At 39.9% G+C, this 16,566-nt stretch overlaps 1 protein-coding gene across 3 annotated transcripts in view; it reads right to left on the minus strand.

Annotated features, from left to right (window-relative positions):
* Positions 1-5,624: 5,624 nt before the first annotated feature.
* Positions 5,625-16,566, minus strand: part of KCNC1 (potassium voltage-gated channel subfamily C member 1) — a 157,038-nt gene continuing 146,096 nt past the window's right edge. The window contains exons 3-4 of one of the 3 annotated variants that reach the window (XM_038407920.2): positions 9,694-9,882; positions 5,625-6,910 (exon numbers count right to left, since the gene is read on the minus strand). In XM_038407920.2, the coding sequence (XP_038263848.1) occupies positions 6,846-6,910; positions 9,694-9,882 (254 nt within the window). In that variant the 3' untranslated portion in view covers positions 5,625-6,845. Of the gene's footprint in view, positions 7,725-9,693; positions 9,883-16,566 lie in introns of all 3 variants that reach the window. The other 2 variants (XM_038407919.2, XM_038407922.2) reach the window with 2 other exon arrangements.

A 16,566-nucleotide genomic window follows, 5' to 3' on the forward strand; every position in this document is an offset into this window, starting at 1 on the left:
GGGAAGTTCACTCTTTACATAAGAAGATCCAAGATCTTTTCACTAACATTTAGATAATGTCTGTGTATTTGCAGTCATCTGAAACACTTTGAGTAGCCAAAAATTCTGAAAAGACAGGAAAATACTTTAAAAAACCCAAACACCACCATCCGGCCCCAGCTTTCCCAGTAGTTGCAAAAGAATGAAATGTATGGAAGATCATTTTCATCTCCTTCAGTTTCAGATGTTCTCTAATGGTGAAAAACTTGCATGCCAGAAAGCTGGGGTATGTAGCGAAGTTGCAGAAACCTGCACCTAACACAAGGTAGCTGAAACTTTGAACCTTCAGAGTCCCAGCCCCAACCTCTTAATTTTGGTTGCACAACAAATATTAAGGAGATTTTTAGGGGGAATTATGTGTTTGTGCCTTGTTTGGCTCATGTCCTGATTTTATAAAGTTAGGATCTTGTCCTTACTGATTTCTCTCAGATAAATTCTGGTCTCAAAGCCATTGCTCCACATTAAGAAGGATTGCTTAAAAGCCCTAAAAATGTGTATGTTCTGTGGAAAATATTAATTTGTTAAGTAAACATCTCAAAGAAGAGTGTAGCGAGCATCATTTACTGTGTACTCCTTGCAGGTTGAATTTGAGAAACTATATCAGTAAGACAACTGCTGTTATCATGTAGCAGTCTAATATGGCAACTCCTCCATTTTGGAATGAAGAGAATAATCTTTACCTCTTGGGATGGATGGACAGACGGGAAGCAGCAAGGAAAGAGATTACCTCTTTCCCCCTCCCACCCTCTTCCTCCTCCATACAACCAGTCTCCACAGTGACACTATAGATGGGGCCTTGACCTTTCAAACAGCAGTCTCCATTTTTCAACAATTCTTAATGCAAAAGCAGTTTGTATTTATTATTGCTTTTGTGGAATGTGGAAAGGGAAAATTAGATCGAAGCTGCCAGCAATGGAGATGGTATCTGCACAGTTGTCTCCTGGCCCTACATTTTAATGTGAATCATACTGTATATTTTAAGAAAGTGATGAAATGTAAACATACGGAGCACTAAGAGACTACACTAGAGCATGCCTGAAAGAGAATAAGATGCTGCATGTTAATTATTCCTGAATTACCGTTTGCCTTAGAGAGGGCAAAATCAGAGGTGGCTTTGATTTTGCAAAACTTCTCCAGTGAGAGGAGCCAGAACCAGGAATGGTTCCAGTCTCGATTCCTTTTATCAGAACCTCCAAAGTTCATGGGCTCTGGATAAATGCTTCTGGTTTTAACCAATCTCTTGATGTAATCATTTCTCCTGAGTGCAGTAGGTATTCAAAAGTTCCATAGCAGTTCAGAAGAACAAATCCCACAGACTTTCAATGGGAATCGTGAACCTGACACTCAAGTGCTTTTGAGAATCTCTCCTCCTCTGTGAACGGGTGACCTTTAACGTAAGACCCTGTGCATTTCCGCAGGTTTCCTTTTCAGAAGTGGGGAGAATTTTTCTTGGCCTCTTATTCTGTTTGTGCCATCAATTTCATGCACACTGCTTCTAATGACAAAGGTCTTAGTGCTTTAAACTGAGTAAAAATACTGACTCCAAACCAAGTGGCACCTAAGCTAGCACAATTGAAGATTCACTGATCAATAAACAACACCCTCTGCCTGCCATAATAGCCATGTGGGTGCTTCTTAATTCTTTCTAATAGTAAACCCCTGCTTGAAAATGAAAAAGAAAGGAATTCCTAGAAAGCCACTATATTCTACAGCATACAAAAGACAAGGCAACAGCTATTGTTCTCAGTAAAGACAGGTTCCTGTTCCGCATATCTTAGCCATAAGTGGTAAGATAACTGTAATTAATAATCGGATCTACTTCTTATATAGTGTTTTTTTGGTCAGGAGAGCTCAAAGCACTTTACAAAGGAGATCAGTATTATTATCCCCATTTTACAGATGAGGAAACATATCTACTAGGCCATGCTGCATTCCCTAGTCACACATAAAAACACACATTGCTAATAGTGGTGAGAATGAAGAAAATGTATGCCCTCTGGCTGTTTTAAGTCTCATCAGTGGGATTGCTCAGGGTTATGCTTGTGCAATTAAGATCAAAATCTGTTCCCTTCCCTCTTTCTCTTTCGTCTCCTTCCCACTTGGACACCACAGTGGTGAGTGCTATACTGGGACCTACATACATGAATACACATTCATTCACACCATTTTGACTAGAAGCTTTTTGAAGAGGCGACTGTGGGCTCCATTCGCTTGTCTACTATGGCCACTTTACACTGCTTAAGGAAACTCTTTGCTAATGTAGTGCTCCCCACCCCCTCCCCCCGGTTCTGTTGTAGGGGCATGGTAGAGTGGAGCTCTACTACATTTGGTTCTCCACTGGTCCAAGATCACTTGGGAGACCTCCTGCTGCTGGCTCCCTGACACACCCATCTGACAAACTCACTGGCCTCATGCCCAGATTCAAAAAACACTTAAGCAAGTACTTAATTCCACTTGACGTTATCCAGAACTTAAATAGGTGCTTCTATGCTTTGTTGAATCAGGATCATGATGGTTTACATAGGTGAAGGTGCAAACACATGTGCATGCACTAGTGTCGGATTGTCTAAAGGGTGTACACTGGTGCTTGATCTTCCAAAGTTCAGCTGCAAGTTATGTGCCTGCAGTTTTGTTAATGCACAAGTGAAGGCTGATTGCTGAAAATCTTACCCATACACACTGGGTTCAACAGTAGATCCCCAACTGTTTATTTTTGAAAGTATTTGCCTCATTATAGTCCTCCTTATGATTTCAGCATCTTTGTATATAGTCATTGTGGCGGGGGAAGAAGGAGTTATAAAAGATGCATGCTTTTTCAATATATTTTTAACTTGGTTGTTAAGCTTAAAGAAGTTAATTGACTTAATTTTTAATATCTGATCATTAATAGTGTTCATATTCAGACATCAGACAAATATTTCAGCTACTGTTTTGGATAAAGAAAGATTTGTATGAATGGATGAAAGATGACAGGCACTGCTACACAGAGAGGTGCATGATGTCTGGAAATCTAAAGAAGAGGGTCTAAAAGGCAATCTGCATAAATTCAGCATAAATTAAAAGTTCAGTTAGCGTGTGAGGTTGAAGACAAGGTTATCTCTGGGGTATTTCTGGGAAAAGGAAGTGGTAGCCTGCCTTGTTGTGAAGCTGAGAAGAGCCGTTGTTGTGTGGGGGAGCAGGACAAATATTGCTTTTTTTTTTGCCTCAGGGCATTTTCTTCATAAGTACTTCTGTGCTCAGCTCGTTTCCAAATTTCATTGCTTTATCTCTGCTCTGTCTCCCTTGTGTTCTAGCCTGCTCATTTGTCCCAACGTCCATTCATTTCAGTGATGTATTTTCTTTGAGGCACTGAAACTTTAAAGAGAGAGCGAGAGCAATTTATGTGAAAAATCATTTTATCCAGATTAATGACCATTACACTTGACTGTTATCACAGCATGATTAGCTAGATTCCTTTCTGGCAGGAGAGAATAGAAACCGCTTTCCATTTCCTTACTATTTGAAGTAACCGTTGTGGATCCAGCATGTCATATATCATGTGTCAAGACGATCTGGGAAAAATAATGCCTACATGCTTTTAGAAGAGATGAGCAGCATGCATGCAAGTTGTGGACTACAAGGATGTTTTCAATATTATTTATTAATCTACTTTTAAGCCACAGTTCTGGCCTTATAAAATTCCATTAACCATGCAGGGGATTTCTGGAGACCTCCAATACTAGTGACGGGAGGCTAGATAGATATAACTCCATTGAATAAAGCCGAGTTCCTATAAAAAAATGCGGGTGCTCATTTCCTCCAGGGCAGAGGAAGCTTAAAGGTCTAGGAGTGTAATCAAAACAGTTTGACTGATTCTGATCTTATTTACATAGGTGTAAAAATCAGGAGTAACTTTCAATGGAGTTACAGCAGTATAAAACTAATGTGAGACCAGAACCCGGCCCAATGGGTGTAGTATTTTTAGTGCTATGTGCTTGCTGTGAAAGAGGCAGATTTGAATTAATAAATGTTGTAATCGTGTTAACATAGCACAACCTACTTAGATAACAAACAGCCTGTGTATGCAGATGGAAAAGGAGTACTTGTGGCACCTTAGAGACTAACAAATTTATTAGAGCATAAGCTTTCGTGAGCTACAGCTCAGTTCTTCGGATGCAGATAAGAGAGCCTGATTCCCTGGGCACTTTGCTGGCATCATAGCTGCATTGACTAGTGCTTCCTAACATGAGTGCTTCGAGAACTTTCAAGTCTCTCAGGTGTTGCCTGCTGGACTGTCAGAATTGCTTAGGGAGAGATCAGGGGGTCTGTCATCGTGGTGGTACATTTTCTGTCATGCAAAAGGGAACTGTGGAATTGCCAAGGAACTTGTGTTTTGAAAGTGTCCCCTGAAGGACAGTGAATGGGAAATGCAGTTCAATTTCTGAAGGTTTAGTGAAAGGCATCCAGAAAACTCAATTACTGCTGAGTGGAGAGAAGAATAAGCAGGAGATATATATTCAGTGAAAGACCCCAACATTGGACTGGTAACATGGTTCCGGGAGAAAATAGGACAGAAAGACAACTATCTCAGGGCTTGGATATTCAAGCTGTTAATTAAAGGAAAGACTCTTATCGGAACCAAGCACTGGGTAAGGGGAATACCTGTGTAGGATTTATTGGATTGAATTTTTAATCAGTATTAATTATTTTATGGTAATAAGGGAATGTGAGCAGATTTCACACTAGGTCTCTGAATAATGTTATTAAATTAATACAGAAGTATAACAAATAAATTTTTTAGATCCTTAATACACTGTACCAGAAAAAACCTAATTAGCTTTTGCAAGTTTGGACCCTGGATTAGCTTGCATTCTGGAGATCAGAAATTGGCCATTATCAAGGAAGACCATGCCAGGATAGAAACAGAGATGGAAAATTACTCCTAAAAAAAAGAAGGCAGGCTGAACTAGGAATTAGTGCATAATGCTAAATCAGAAAAGATGAAGGAGCCTCATTACTAGCTTCAAGTTCAGAGCCTTGGTGTTAATCTTCTTCCTAATCACAGGACTGATAGCTGCACTTTTTTTTCTTTCTGGAGGTGGAGGTTATGGGGCTATGAGGATGTTGTGTGTGTATGTGTGGTGGTGTTTTTTGTTTGTAACACTTACCCTAGCCTTTGGTGTATCTTCCTTGATTTTTTTTATTCATAATTCCTCAAGACCTCTCAGATTCTGTTTCTTTTCTTTTTCATTTCATCAGTCCCAGATGCCTCGAATGCTGCCAAGTGTATTAAATTGTCTAATATGATGGCAAAAGGGGAACTCTTAAAGAAATACTTTACCAGAAATATTCAAGCTATTAGAATGGTCCTGGCAAATAAACTATACATTTTATTTGTGGAATCTGAAATGAAGTACAATGTCATTACTTTCCTGAATTCCTGCTGGTGCCCTTTATATCTGGCAGCTAAGACATAACTCAGGCACCCGCAGTAGTTTTGCCCTGGACCTCATGCAAAATTTCAGAGCTGGTGGATTATTAGGGCTCAGTGAAGGACAAGTTAAGACAGACTCACAGAAGTAAGAAAAACTGAATTCACTTAATCTACTAAAAAGACAAACTTTTATTATTTTGGGGGAGATGAAGAGATACCTAAATAATTCTAGATTTTATCTTCCCTGGTAATATTTACTAGTGCTGTGAAAACTTCAGACATTGGTTGTATCAAGTGTTTGCAGGCTTCCTTTGTTATCCACTAACCAAAATTACCATTTTAGAATCAAACCAATACCAAGCTTCTCTCCAGCATTTCTGTTGGGAACACTATATATTATTCAAGATTTCAGAAGCAAGTCTCTGGAAACCCTGATCACTTCAGAAAATAATTCTGCTTTACACTGTACAGCAGGCACTGAAACCATGATACAAAATTTATTTCATGCTAGAATTGTTTTGCATAACATTGTGCATGCATTTTACTCAGAAGTACTAAATTGCATACAATGCTGTTGTCTTGTTTCTTAAACTTTGAGACAAGTTTATACTTGAATATTCTCCTGATTTTTGTATTGTAAGTCTCAGTTTTAAAATAACACCTTTTTTGTTTCAAATCCATACTGATTACTTAATATGAACAATTTGTTATGAAGGGTCTTCACGTTGGATCTATACATCAAAAAATACATAACCAGAGCTGGAAATTAAATCTAGACCAGCTGTTACCATCAGTCCAAAGAAAGGTCCCATGTGTCACAAGCATGCCAATGAAAACAGACAGGAAAAAAAGGAGTTTCCTAAATTTACACAATTCTAGTTGAATTAAAAGTTCTTGATTTCCATGTCAGTGTGATGAGTTATGAAGGCATGGTCAATATGACCGATGACTGCCTGATTGCACTTTTAAAAACCATTACTCTGTATCTTGTATACAAAAAGAAGCAATCCATAGCAAATAAATGTACAGTTTTATAATGTTTTACATTTTGGCTACAACAATGTATGTAAAAGTAAAGAGCTTTCAAAGAAAATATATCACTTTGCTTTTTTCCCCCCTTAAAGTTAATCATACAATTGCAGTTTTTGTTTACTTCATGCAATTCATGCTATGAACAAAACAAAAATAAAGGAAGAAGAGATTTTCTACAGTTTTGTTACATTTTGGCCGTAGAAAAAGCCTGCATCTCTAGTACAACTCTGAAACCACATAGAATCATCCTTAAAACCTGCATGGAGCGAGTTTACTTTGTCCAAATGAGGAGGTCTTCTATGCCTGCACAGTTCCACACAGATGTTTATTAGCCATCAATGTTCATCTCCATCTCGCCTTGTCAAGTCACTCTGACTGCCTCTGTTGGCATATATTTAGCAATGACAGGACTTTCTTTGCAAAGATCTGCATGTAAAGAATACAATCAATACTTGAGCTTCTTTCCTGCGCTTTTCAAATCAAGCTTGGCATTTTAGTTTTAAAGGAAGGAGGAAAAGGTAGAGTAGCTACATGCAGAGGCAGCCATATTCTTCTTCAACAGGATTTTTTTTCCATGCAGTCAGCCCGACTGAGACCTCTCTACAGTGTATCTGAGTATTGCTTTCAACTTATAATAGGCGACCATGCAAAGTTTCATCCTACTGTGCTTGTTTGCTCAAACTCCTGCAGGGTTCCTATGGCTCAAAAATATCCTGAGAAAATCAAAATCTTCAATCGTTGGCACGTTTCAGCATTGACTAAATGCCTAACCCATTCCATAAGAGCCAGTGGATCCACCATTAGCCAAGATAAGCACATACCAGCATGGTGCACCATTAAAGAAATTATCTGGTGCATCCACCCTTCATCCTATGTACCAATATCATGCAGCATATGGCCTACCAGTACTATTTAATGCCCACCTAGTGTCATCTTTATACTATTTAAGGGTATTGTCACCAAATGTCAGTAGTAACACCATGCCCATGAGGTGCTACTGTGAGACATGACATCTTCAGATTTAGTCACCTGGATAATATGCAACATAGCATAGGCTAATTGTAAATAAAGCTTTTTAGACCATTCTCTGCTACTGATCCATGCTACAAAATAGATGGAATGGGAGACCAAGAACGTCTCACTGGGCTAGGAGAGCTGTAGGGCGCAGACACTGAGGATAATCCTATCGCTTTTCCGCTTATGCCAGCTATGTTGTTAAGGCTCCGTGACATTTCATAACCTTCATTTAAAAGAAAAATGCAAAGTACAGCATTGGATCAACAACAGAATGGGCTAAGAATGAGGTCAACATTGTGGCCAGTTAAGTAGCATCCTCATGCATTGACATGCTAAGAGTAGTATCACTTGCAACGTGGTTCAGAAGGCCATGTAAGTAAGAGCAGGTAAAAAAAGGGGGTGGGAGGGAGCAGAATGGGCAGACTGTAAAAAAAATGTAGGCAGTATCATAGTTCTGTCTTAAAACAACTTGGGGAAAAGTTAGGTGGAGGGATTTTTTTGTTTCTTTTCAGTGTGAACTTAATGGCACTTTCCCCCACTGACTCATGTATTTGGACCTCAGGCAAAAATTAAGGTGACTCGTAGCTTTAAAAAACCCAGCATTTGTTCCATTGCTATAGAGATACTACTCATTTGCTCACAGCGTTTTAAAAAAATAGTTTACATGCACTCAATTTCCCCTTCCCTCCCCTCCCCACTCCCATCCTTTTCCAGACATGCACAAAAACAACCTCAGCTAGTATACACACATAGTTGCACAAACTATGGATGAAATTCAGTTGGAACAACAATTAAGATGCTCTCAACGTATTTCGAACAGGCCAACAATATGCTGACATTTCTTACTCTTTAGCCAACCAGCCTCTGTTTCATTCAGTAGAGAGAGCCTGCTTTGTGTTGGAGTGCATCATGAGAACTTTACATTCCTCATACCAAAAGGTGTGCTATTTGGAGCATTCTCCTGATCCACTGAAGCAACCAAAACTGACTCAGGCTGAACGAAAATGGCCGGTGCTTATCCAATACAGAATCAGGTAAAACACTTTGCTACAAAGGTAAATTTTAGCAGAGATACTTTCATATGAAAGTGCAGTGGTCCAACTATATCTTTGTTAATGATAATCCTAGAAATTATAATTACATACACTATCTATAACTGGCATTTACTATAGACTGTTGTCCATCATACAATCGCACATGGGAATTCTAAAACCCATACCCATGATATGGTTTACCTCATAGAATCTTTGCGTTTTTTTAAAATACTGAATATATTATATACTCTATACAGTACACCAGTGATGGACACTGATTCAATGATAGATAACTCTTCATGAAATTAACCACTACCAATTAACTTTTATGCACATATGTAGTTCTCATTTTATACACGTAAAGATATCTGCATTTTTGATTTGCTTACTTTTCTTGGATTAAACCATTTGGGCAAGATTTAGTCTGTCATAAAAAAAATACAAGAAGTCTTTTTTGTTTGTTTGTTATTTTAGGACCTAATGTTACTGAATATATGGATGATTCTGACCATTTTCTAAGTAAAATTAATTACTTCTGGGAACAGTCAGGATTTTAAAAATTGATTATGGTAAATATTAGTTTACCAGAGGAAACCAATTTTAGTTAGGTTACTTTCCAGTCATAAAAGAGGTCTGTGCTAATGAATGCTCCCATATGAACCTCTCTTTGTGTTCAATTTTACAGCTAGGCATGATGCAAAAATTAACCGAAGGGCTGTATAAACGCAGCTGAATAATTACTTTGTGGTTCTTGGTGTTTGCTGGGGCATTTATTTATTTTTGCCCACCAAAGTGTTTGCCATTCACAGCACATTGCAATCTATGAGTCTTCCAAATGGGCAGCCTTCACTGCTGTCATAAATATTAATCAATATGTCTTTGGGGGATGAAATCATTTAAGGACATTGCAGAATATTGGGTGCTGAAACTCACTGAGCTAGCTAACATGGAAGACGAAACTGCAGTTGCACATGGTAGCTCTAGCAGCTTTCCTCTCCCAAAGAAACAGATTAAAACCTCAAAATGCAGACATCAGGTTGTTATTTTAGTGCATATCTAAACCATGCCCACTATTCCATGAGAACTAGTAGATGACTTTTTCTCTCTTTTTTTAAACAAGGTCACTAACTATGTGGTTACAGGACCTCAGCTACATACCCTTTCTTATTCCTCCATCAGGCGGGCAGGGATATTCCCCGGTTGATAAGAGGAAGCAGGGTCCATATCTCTCCCGAGTGCCAGAGCGGGTAAAGGGCAGGCCCTCATCAGGCGTTATAGCCTGGTCTATGTGGGGACAGTCTTCATTTGCCAGCGCCGCCTTGGCCACCTCACCATTCAGTTTCGAATCTTCAAACATATAAGCAGAAGGCTATTGAAACACTAAGAACTGTTTATCAGAGTTAAATGTGTAGGTTTGGGATCACAGCTAAGGAGTAGCATAGTGATGCTTAAAGGTAGCACATTTGTCCTAAAAACAGTGGCTTTGTGCACTGCATCAACATAAAATAAAATATGTTAAATGGAAGGAGAAACGAAATGTTATCTCATTAGATAAAATAGCAAACTGTGGTACTTCCACATATATGGGGCAGTTTCAGAAATTGCTTTGCACTGGTTCCTAGTCCTGTGAGCAGAAGACTGCAGTTAGAAACTGGATCATGTTTAGCATGACATAAGATGGCATATGAATGATCTGTGTCTCGTGAAAACTACTGAAACGCATAGAACTTTGGAGAGGCAGTTAATGATGAGTTGCATTGTAGTAGCTGAGTAAATTCTATTCATGCAGATTTCTATCTTTGTACAATATTACATGGGCAAAAGATCCCCAAAGTTTGAACAGTTTGTTTTGTTTGGCTTTATTTTCAAATACACAGAATGGTAGTACACATTTTAGACGGACGCACAGCATACATTATGTATGGGAATGTGACAGCAAAACATGGATTTTAAAAAACAATCCAGTTTCTGATTTATTCTGTGACATATGCAGTTTTTGCAATGTCAGCAGAGGATGCTATAGATGGAAAACAATACAGCAGCCCATGGATTTTGAAAATAAATTAAGTAACATTTACCCTCTGACTGAAAATAATGAAAATGTGTCATTAAATTTGTCCACTTTACTCTACATGTCCCCATGAAGATAGACTGAGAATGGAATATTTTCTGTATGTGATTTGCTTCACAGTCATAAAACAATTTAAAATGCTCTTACAAGATTTGTAAAATGTTTTCAAAGTGCAAATTAGTATATTGAGAATATGCTCAAAATATGGCACAGTTCAATAGGGACATTTCAGCTAAAAGGAGGGGAAAACAGTCAAAATATAACCCGTCCAGAAGAGCTAAACTATGTGCTTAATTGAGTGGGTACAATTCAGAAATATGCAGCACTCTAAATCCCGGTTGCACAATGCTTATTATTTAGTTACTGTATGGCGCACACTGCAGGTGATCCTACAGTTCTTAATGAAAGGGACAATGCACCGATAAGCTTTATTTCAACCCCCTTTCCAAAAACACCTGCTAACTTGCTCCAAACCCTGTGCAATTTTGACATCTATTTTTCACTGGAGCTGAGGCCAAGTAAGAAAATAAATCCAAGTCTACATAGAGATCCTAAAAAGAGAGAATGCATTAAATAGGATGAGCAAACCTTCCAGAGCACTAGTTTCAGAATATGGTGATGGTAGGGTTTTTTTTTTTTTTTTTTGACCAGCTATGTTTTTTAATACCTCAGACGCACTAATACTTTCTGAGGTTGATGACTAATGATAACTACTTTGAACAGGTTTCTGAAGTTTCAGGGTATAGATTTATTGCAATTCCTGTGTGTGAATAATATACATCTATTTCATGCTCCTGTTTACTTTTCACAAAAACCTTAACCATGACATCACATGATACTGAGCTGCTACTTTAAAACGTACACTGATAATACTGTGAACTTTGCTATTCCTTAAGGGGATCCGTAATGCAATGGGTCAGTGTACTAGCCTTCATGTCTACAGGATAAGGCCCTGATGCTACAATGAGTCAAGCGCAGGAGGACACCTAGACCTGCATAGAGCCCCACTGTTTTCAGTGTGGAGCTCATTGCTGCACTGGGTCGTAGATTATATTAGTTATTAGACATGGTCCTGAACCAAAACTGTGTATCTGAACATTAGGAAAGTTTGGATCCTTCTCCAGATCAGAACTGTGTGCTCAGATTCATATCTAATAATAAGCAATTTAGATAGCACTCTAAAGCATTCTGCAAGTATAAGCTGAAATGCAAACTAAACCCACAGAGCACTAAATCCACCCCTAAAATGCAGCTACGTCCTAGATGTAACATATCACTATTTAACAGCACACACCACAGCCATTGTACTTCAGGCCAGGAAGTGAAGCATGCCTCATCCAATTGTAGTTGCAGAGAGAATTTAGGCAGAATTACTCGGCATTTGGCTGAGACATTGGAGTTAACATCCTACTGTTTCCAAAAACAATACGAAATTGTCAATGAGCACAAATGGTCACAACCTCCAGCATTACATTTCATCTGAAAGACAGAACTCCCATAGCATACAGAAACCTAATGCCTTGGCTCCAGCTCAGGTTACAAGTGAAAATGAATTTGAGAGCATCCCCCATTCCTGGTTGTTCACGTCATGAAACCATCACTAAAGCTCTGCTCAAGAACTCAATGAAGGGTTATTGAAAACTAAGATTGAGGTGCATGGCAAAGCTATGCCAGGAGTACAAAAACTGCCCACAGTATATGTGATACAATTTATTTTCTTGCTTTCATTAGCATTAAATTTACTCAAATGTTACAAGAGTTTTCAGAGGTAATAGACTTTCACATATGAGATTGGACCTATAATGTCTTCAGTGACACCCATACAACCCCACCCGGTTTCAGGCTGCCTCTGACCCTGTATCCCCAGTGGCTACTCTCGAAGCATTTAATGATTTTTAAATGCACATTGTTGAATAATAGCCGCTTTAGAGTTTTCTTTCCATTTCAGGAGTTCCTAAAGATAAGGAACTGTGGGCAAATCATTCTTCTGCAAATTGAGCTACAGATCTCTGTGTATTCTGAAACCTGTTCCACCCATAGTACTTGTATTGATGTCAATGGCTGTGCTACACACGAGACATGTAGGCTATGCCTTTGAGATCTGCACTGTGGTAATTAAAATTGCAGTACTAATCACAGATGACAAGTTGGCCTATATTTGGGAGAAAGGGACATCATGGGCAGAATAACTGTGGAGGGAAGTAGATTTCTATTTCTGTGAATAGGGGACTGAATTATCATATTTTTTTAGACAGTCTACAGTATCAGTAATGGATTTACCTGCAGCAATTTAAATTTCAGCCCAAACCATACATAAGTTAATACTCAAAACTCCCATTGTCTTCACTGGGAGTTCTATACATGCTAAACCATTTCAGGAGTGAGGAGTAAGTGGCTGATCCAAAGTCCACTGAAGTCAACTGCAGTCTTGCCATTGATTTTGGTGAGTGTTGGATCAGAGCTTAAGTGTACAGCTAAATTTGGCCCAAATGTCACTTGCAGCATTTACTTTAATTACACACTTTACTTTAAAAGTATAGAGTGGATTGTGATTTTACTGTAAGGCAACTGAACGAATTAGGGCTTGATCCTACACCCTTAAAGACAATGGAAGTGATGCCTGTAGCATCATTTCTGGTTTATATTTTTGGATACATATTTGTTCCAAAAATGGGCATTAGGTTAAACTTGGCATAAAATAATATCCATCCACACCAAATTATTTTTTCCATCCGTTTAAGATTTTTAAAAATATTTTGTATTGAAGGATGCAAAATGGCTTCACAGTTAACTGAAATTTGCACTGTATGCTTTGGTGGGCCAGATTAAGACCTGATATTAGTAGCTCATCTCCACTGACGGAACTGGAGATGTGCTTGTTTTGTTCCCGAAGGCAAATTCATGACATGGGCAACATGGGGGCAATATTTTCAAATCACCCTAATTCTCTCCAAACAGGACCAAGATTTTTCAAATAGTTCCTAAATATTAGTGAACCTTTGGGCAAAGTGGGCAGTTTTTATGGTCCTGCTCTTGCTCCCATTAAAGTCCATTGCAAAACTCCAGTGGATTTCAATGGGAGCAGAATCGGGCTTCATGTTAATAATAAAACCTGAAGCCACGGAAATTGTAGAGACCTTTCCAAGGAAAGATACTTGGTCTCAGGAGGAATGTAATACCAGGGAACCATATTCTGCTTGTTGTCTCTTGTTAGATTGTAAGCTTTTCGGAGCAGGGACCGAAAAGGTATTCTGCATTTGTACAGAACCTAGCACATTGGGCCTCTGGTCTACAACTGGGGCTCCTAGAGCATTACCACAATAAAAAAATGTTTTACATAGAATGCCACTTAGATTTTGTTCTTTATAAAAATCTGTATCATGATATGCCCCCAGATTAAGATATCTAACAAAATGCTGTATTACTATGGGAATACAAGAGCACCAAAGAAGCTCTTTCCATCAGATAATGGATGTGATAGGACTATTCACTGAATCATGGTAAAGTTCATAGTGTTTAGCTCTTCTAGGGCTTGATCCGAAGCCCACTAGATTCACTGGAGTCTTTCTATTGACTTCAGTGGGCTTTGGATCAGGCCTATAGAGAGGTTTCTTCTCTAGATCTCCAATTGCTTTACAAAGGAAAGCAAGTATGACAACCCCCATTTCTCCCATCAGGAAACGAAAGTACAGAGAGGTGTCGTGACTTGCCCAATGTCACACAACAGGTGAGTCTCGGGAATAATCCTAGTTCAGTGCCTCATTCCTAGGACTAAACTGCCTTCAAATGTTTATTTAATGACACAAGCTTTTAAAAATCCTCCATATTCAGCTGTCTTAGATGAGAGAGAAACACCAGCTGATCTCCCAGATAAGAAGTGTATTGCATCATTTATCTTGTTGGGATACTTGTTTCAAATTTCTTCATCCCACCCCTCACCCCCTTTAGGAAACTGCCATTAAAATGCCAAGGACTTTTCCAGACAAAAATCAGATTTCGAAATACAAAGATAATGATACAAACTAATAAAAGCTGCCAGGAAACTCTAAGGCAAGGCTGACAGTCCAGCCAAAACACAAATCTCCTCTCCTGTGTGTGTTGTGTCTCCACTGCTGTGCTTTGAGTGCTGCACATGCAGGAAGAGGGTTATAACGGAGACTGGCCATGCCCAATCTGTGGACTCTCCTCATTCCCAATGGCATGAGCTATAGACAAAGGTTCAAGGGCTGCCACTTTGACTTCACTGCCATTGTTGGCTTGTGCTTGAGTTAGAGCTGTGAGAAACATTTGCATTGAGCCTCAGACCTACTTGATCTGAACCCTGGATCCAGTTGTTCACAGACCTCAATGTATCAATGCATCCATGAGCCTCACTCTGTGCTTCTGAATGCTGGGAAATATATGCAGAGGTGGTTCCTGCATTTGGGAAGCCCAACCAAATCCTCGTTTCCTCTTGCCAAACTTCTCCACACCCCCACCAACTACCCAATAACACCCGAAAGAACCCTTCTTATCTTAATGTCTTCGGGAGGTGAGGGGTTTTTTGTGGGGATTGGGTGGCTCCCTCCTTTAACTCACCCTGTCTTCAGAGCTGTGAAGTGGCCACTTTCCCTAATAGCAGAGTCTGTGGGGTTGGGCAGATTGAAAGGGCACTCACTGTGGGTTGTTGCCTTCCCCATCCCTTACAGGATTTCCTGCAGGGCAAGGGGTGCCACCTTCATGACCCGTGAGGCAATAAGAATGTGCCACTTCAACTGAAATGGGGCTGAGATATGCTCCCATATTTCTTAGCATGATATCCAAGGAAATCCTGCACAGTAGATTTATGGGTTGTCTCTCCCAGGGCATGAGCATCGGCAGGGCTCCCTTGCTATTATGCTAAAGAGACTGGGGCCTCATTAGCCCTAGATTAGAGAGCCAGGTACCAGGAGACATAGGGCTGTTTCTTCAGCTCCCACATAACTACTGGAGGAGGAAGCAGCATATCCTGCCCTTGTTCAAGGATTGAAGGAGACAGTGATCCACTGTATGCACGTCTACTCCCCAAAGACCAAACCCTGCTGAAGGAGCAGCTGCTTGGCACCCGCAAAGACCCAGAGATGCAGCAGAGAGGTCCTCTTGGCCCCAGAAGGGGAAGCAGCAAGACATTGCCGTATCTCAAGGTAAGAAAAGGGGTCTTGGGTCTGGATGCAGGGATAGGGTGGGGAGGGGAAGAAATGGCTGATTGTAGGGAAGGGCTAGTGCTGGGAGGATACTAGTTACTTGAAAGATGAAGATCTGCTTGCTGAGGGTGTCCAGTCTAACTGAAACCTCCAAGCAAACCTTCCAGCCCTTGCAAACCAAACCTGCAGGGTTCAGTTGGTGAACCCCAACTTGCCCAGAACACTGCAGGGTTCTGATAGTTTTGACTTCAAGGGAGGCCCCACACAGACATGGGTATAGCCTGTGAATGGACCTGCAAAGGATGGACTCAAACACTTGCTAAAGCTCTTTTGGATCTCAATTCTGGCAAGTGCGCCTATCTTTAGCACCTGACGCTTCGCTCCACTCCCAACAGACAGTATCTCTTAGATGAACACTGCCTATAATCCCCATTGCGGAAACAGCGTGCTCAGCATTTAGCCTTCATTAACACTGAACATCTATGGGTACTTTATAGTCTGCCTTTAACACCAGTTCCTGGTAGGTTAAATAGGCCAAATAGACTCATAGGCGCTAAAGTCCGAATGGACCATTTTGATCATCTAATCTGGTCTCCGGACACCCCAGGCCACAGAAAGTCACCCACCCACTCTCGTAATAGATCCCGAACCTCTGGCTGCGTACTGAAGTCCCCCAAATGATGGTTTAAAGACTTCAAGTTACAGAGAATTTCACCATTTACACTGGTTTAAACCTGCAAGTGATTTGTGCCCCATGCTGCAGAGGAAGACGAAAAAACCACCAAGGTCTCTACCAAT

This window comes from Dermochelys coriacea, chromosome 6 (assembly GCF_009764565.3).
Source record: "Dermochelys coriacea isolate rDerCor1 chromosome 6, rDerCor1.pri.v4, whole genome shotgun sequence".
In the NCBI taxonomy this organism is placed as follows: Eukaryota; Metazoa; Chordata; order Testudines; family Dermochelyidae; genus Dermochelys; species Dermochelys coriacea.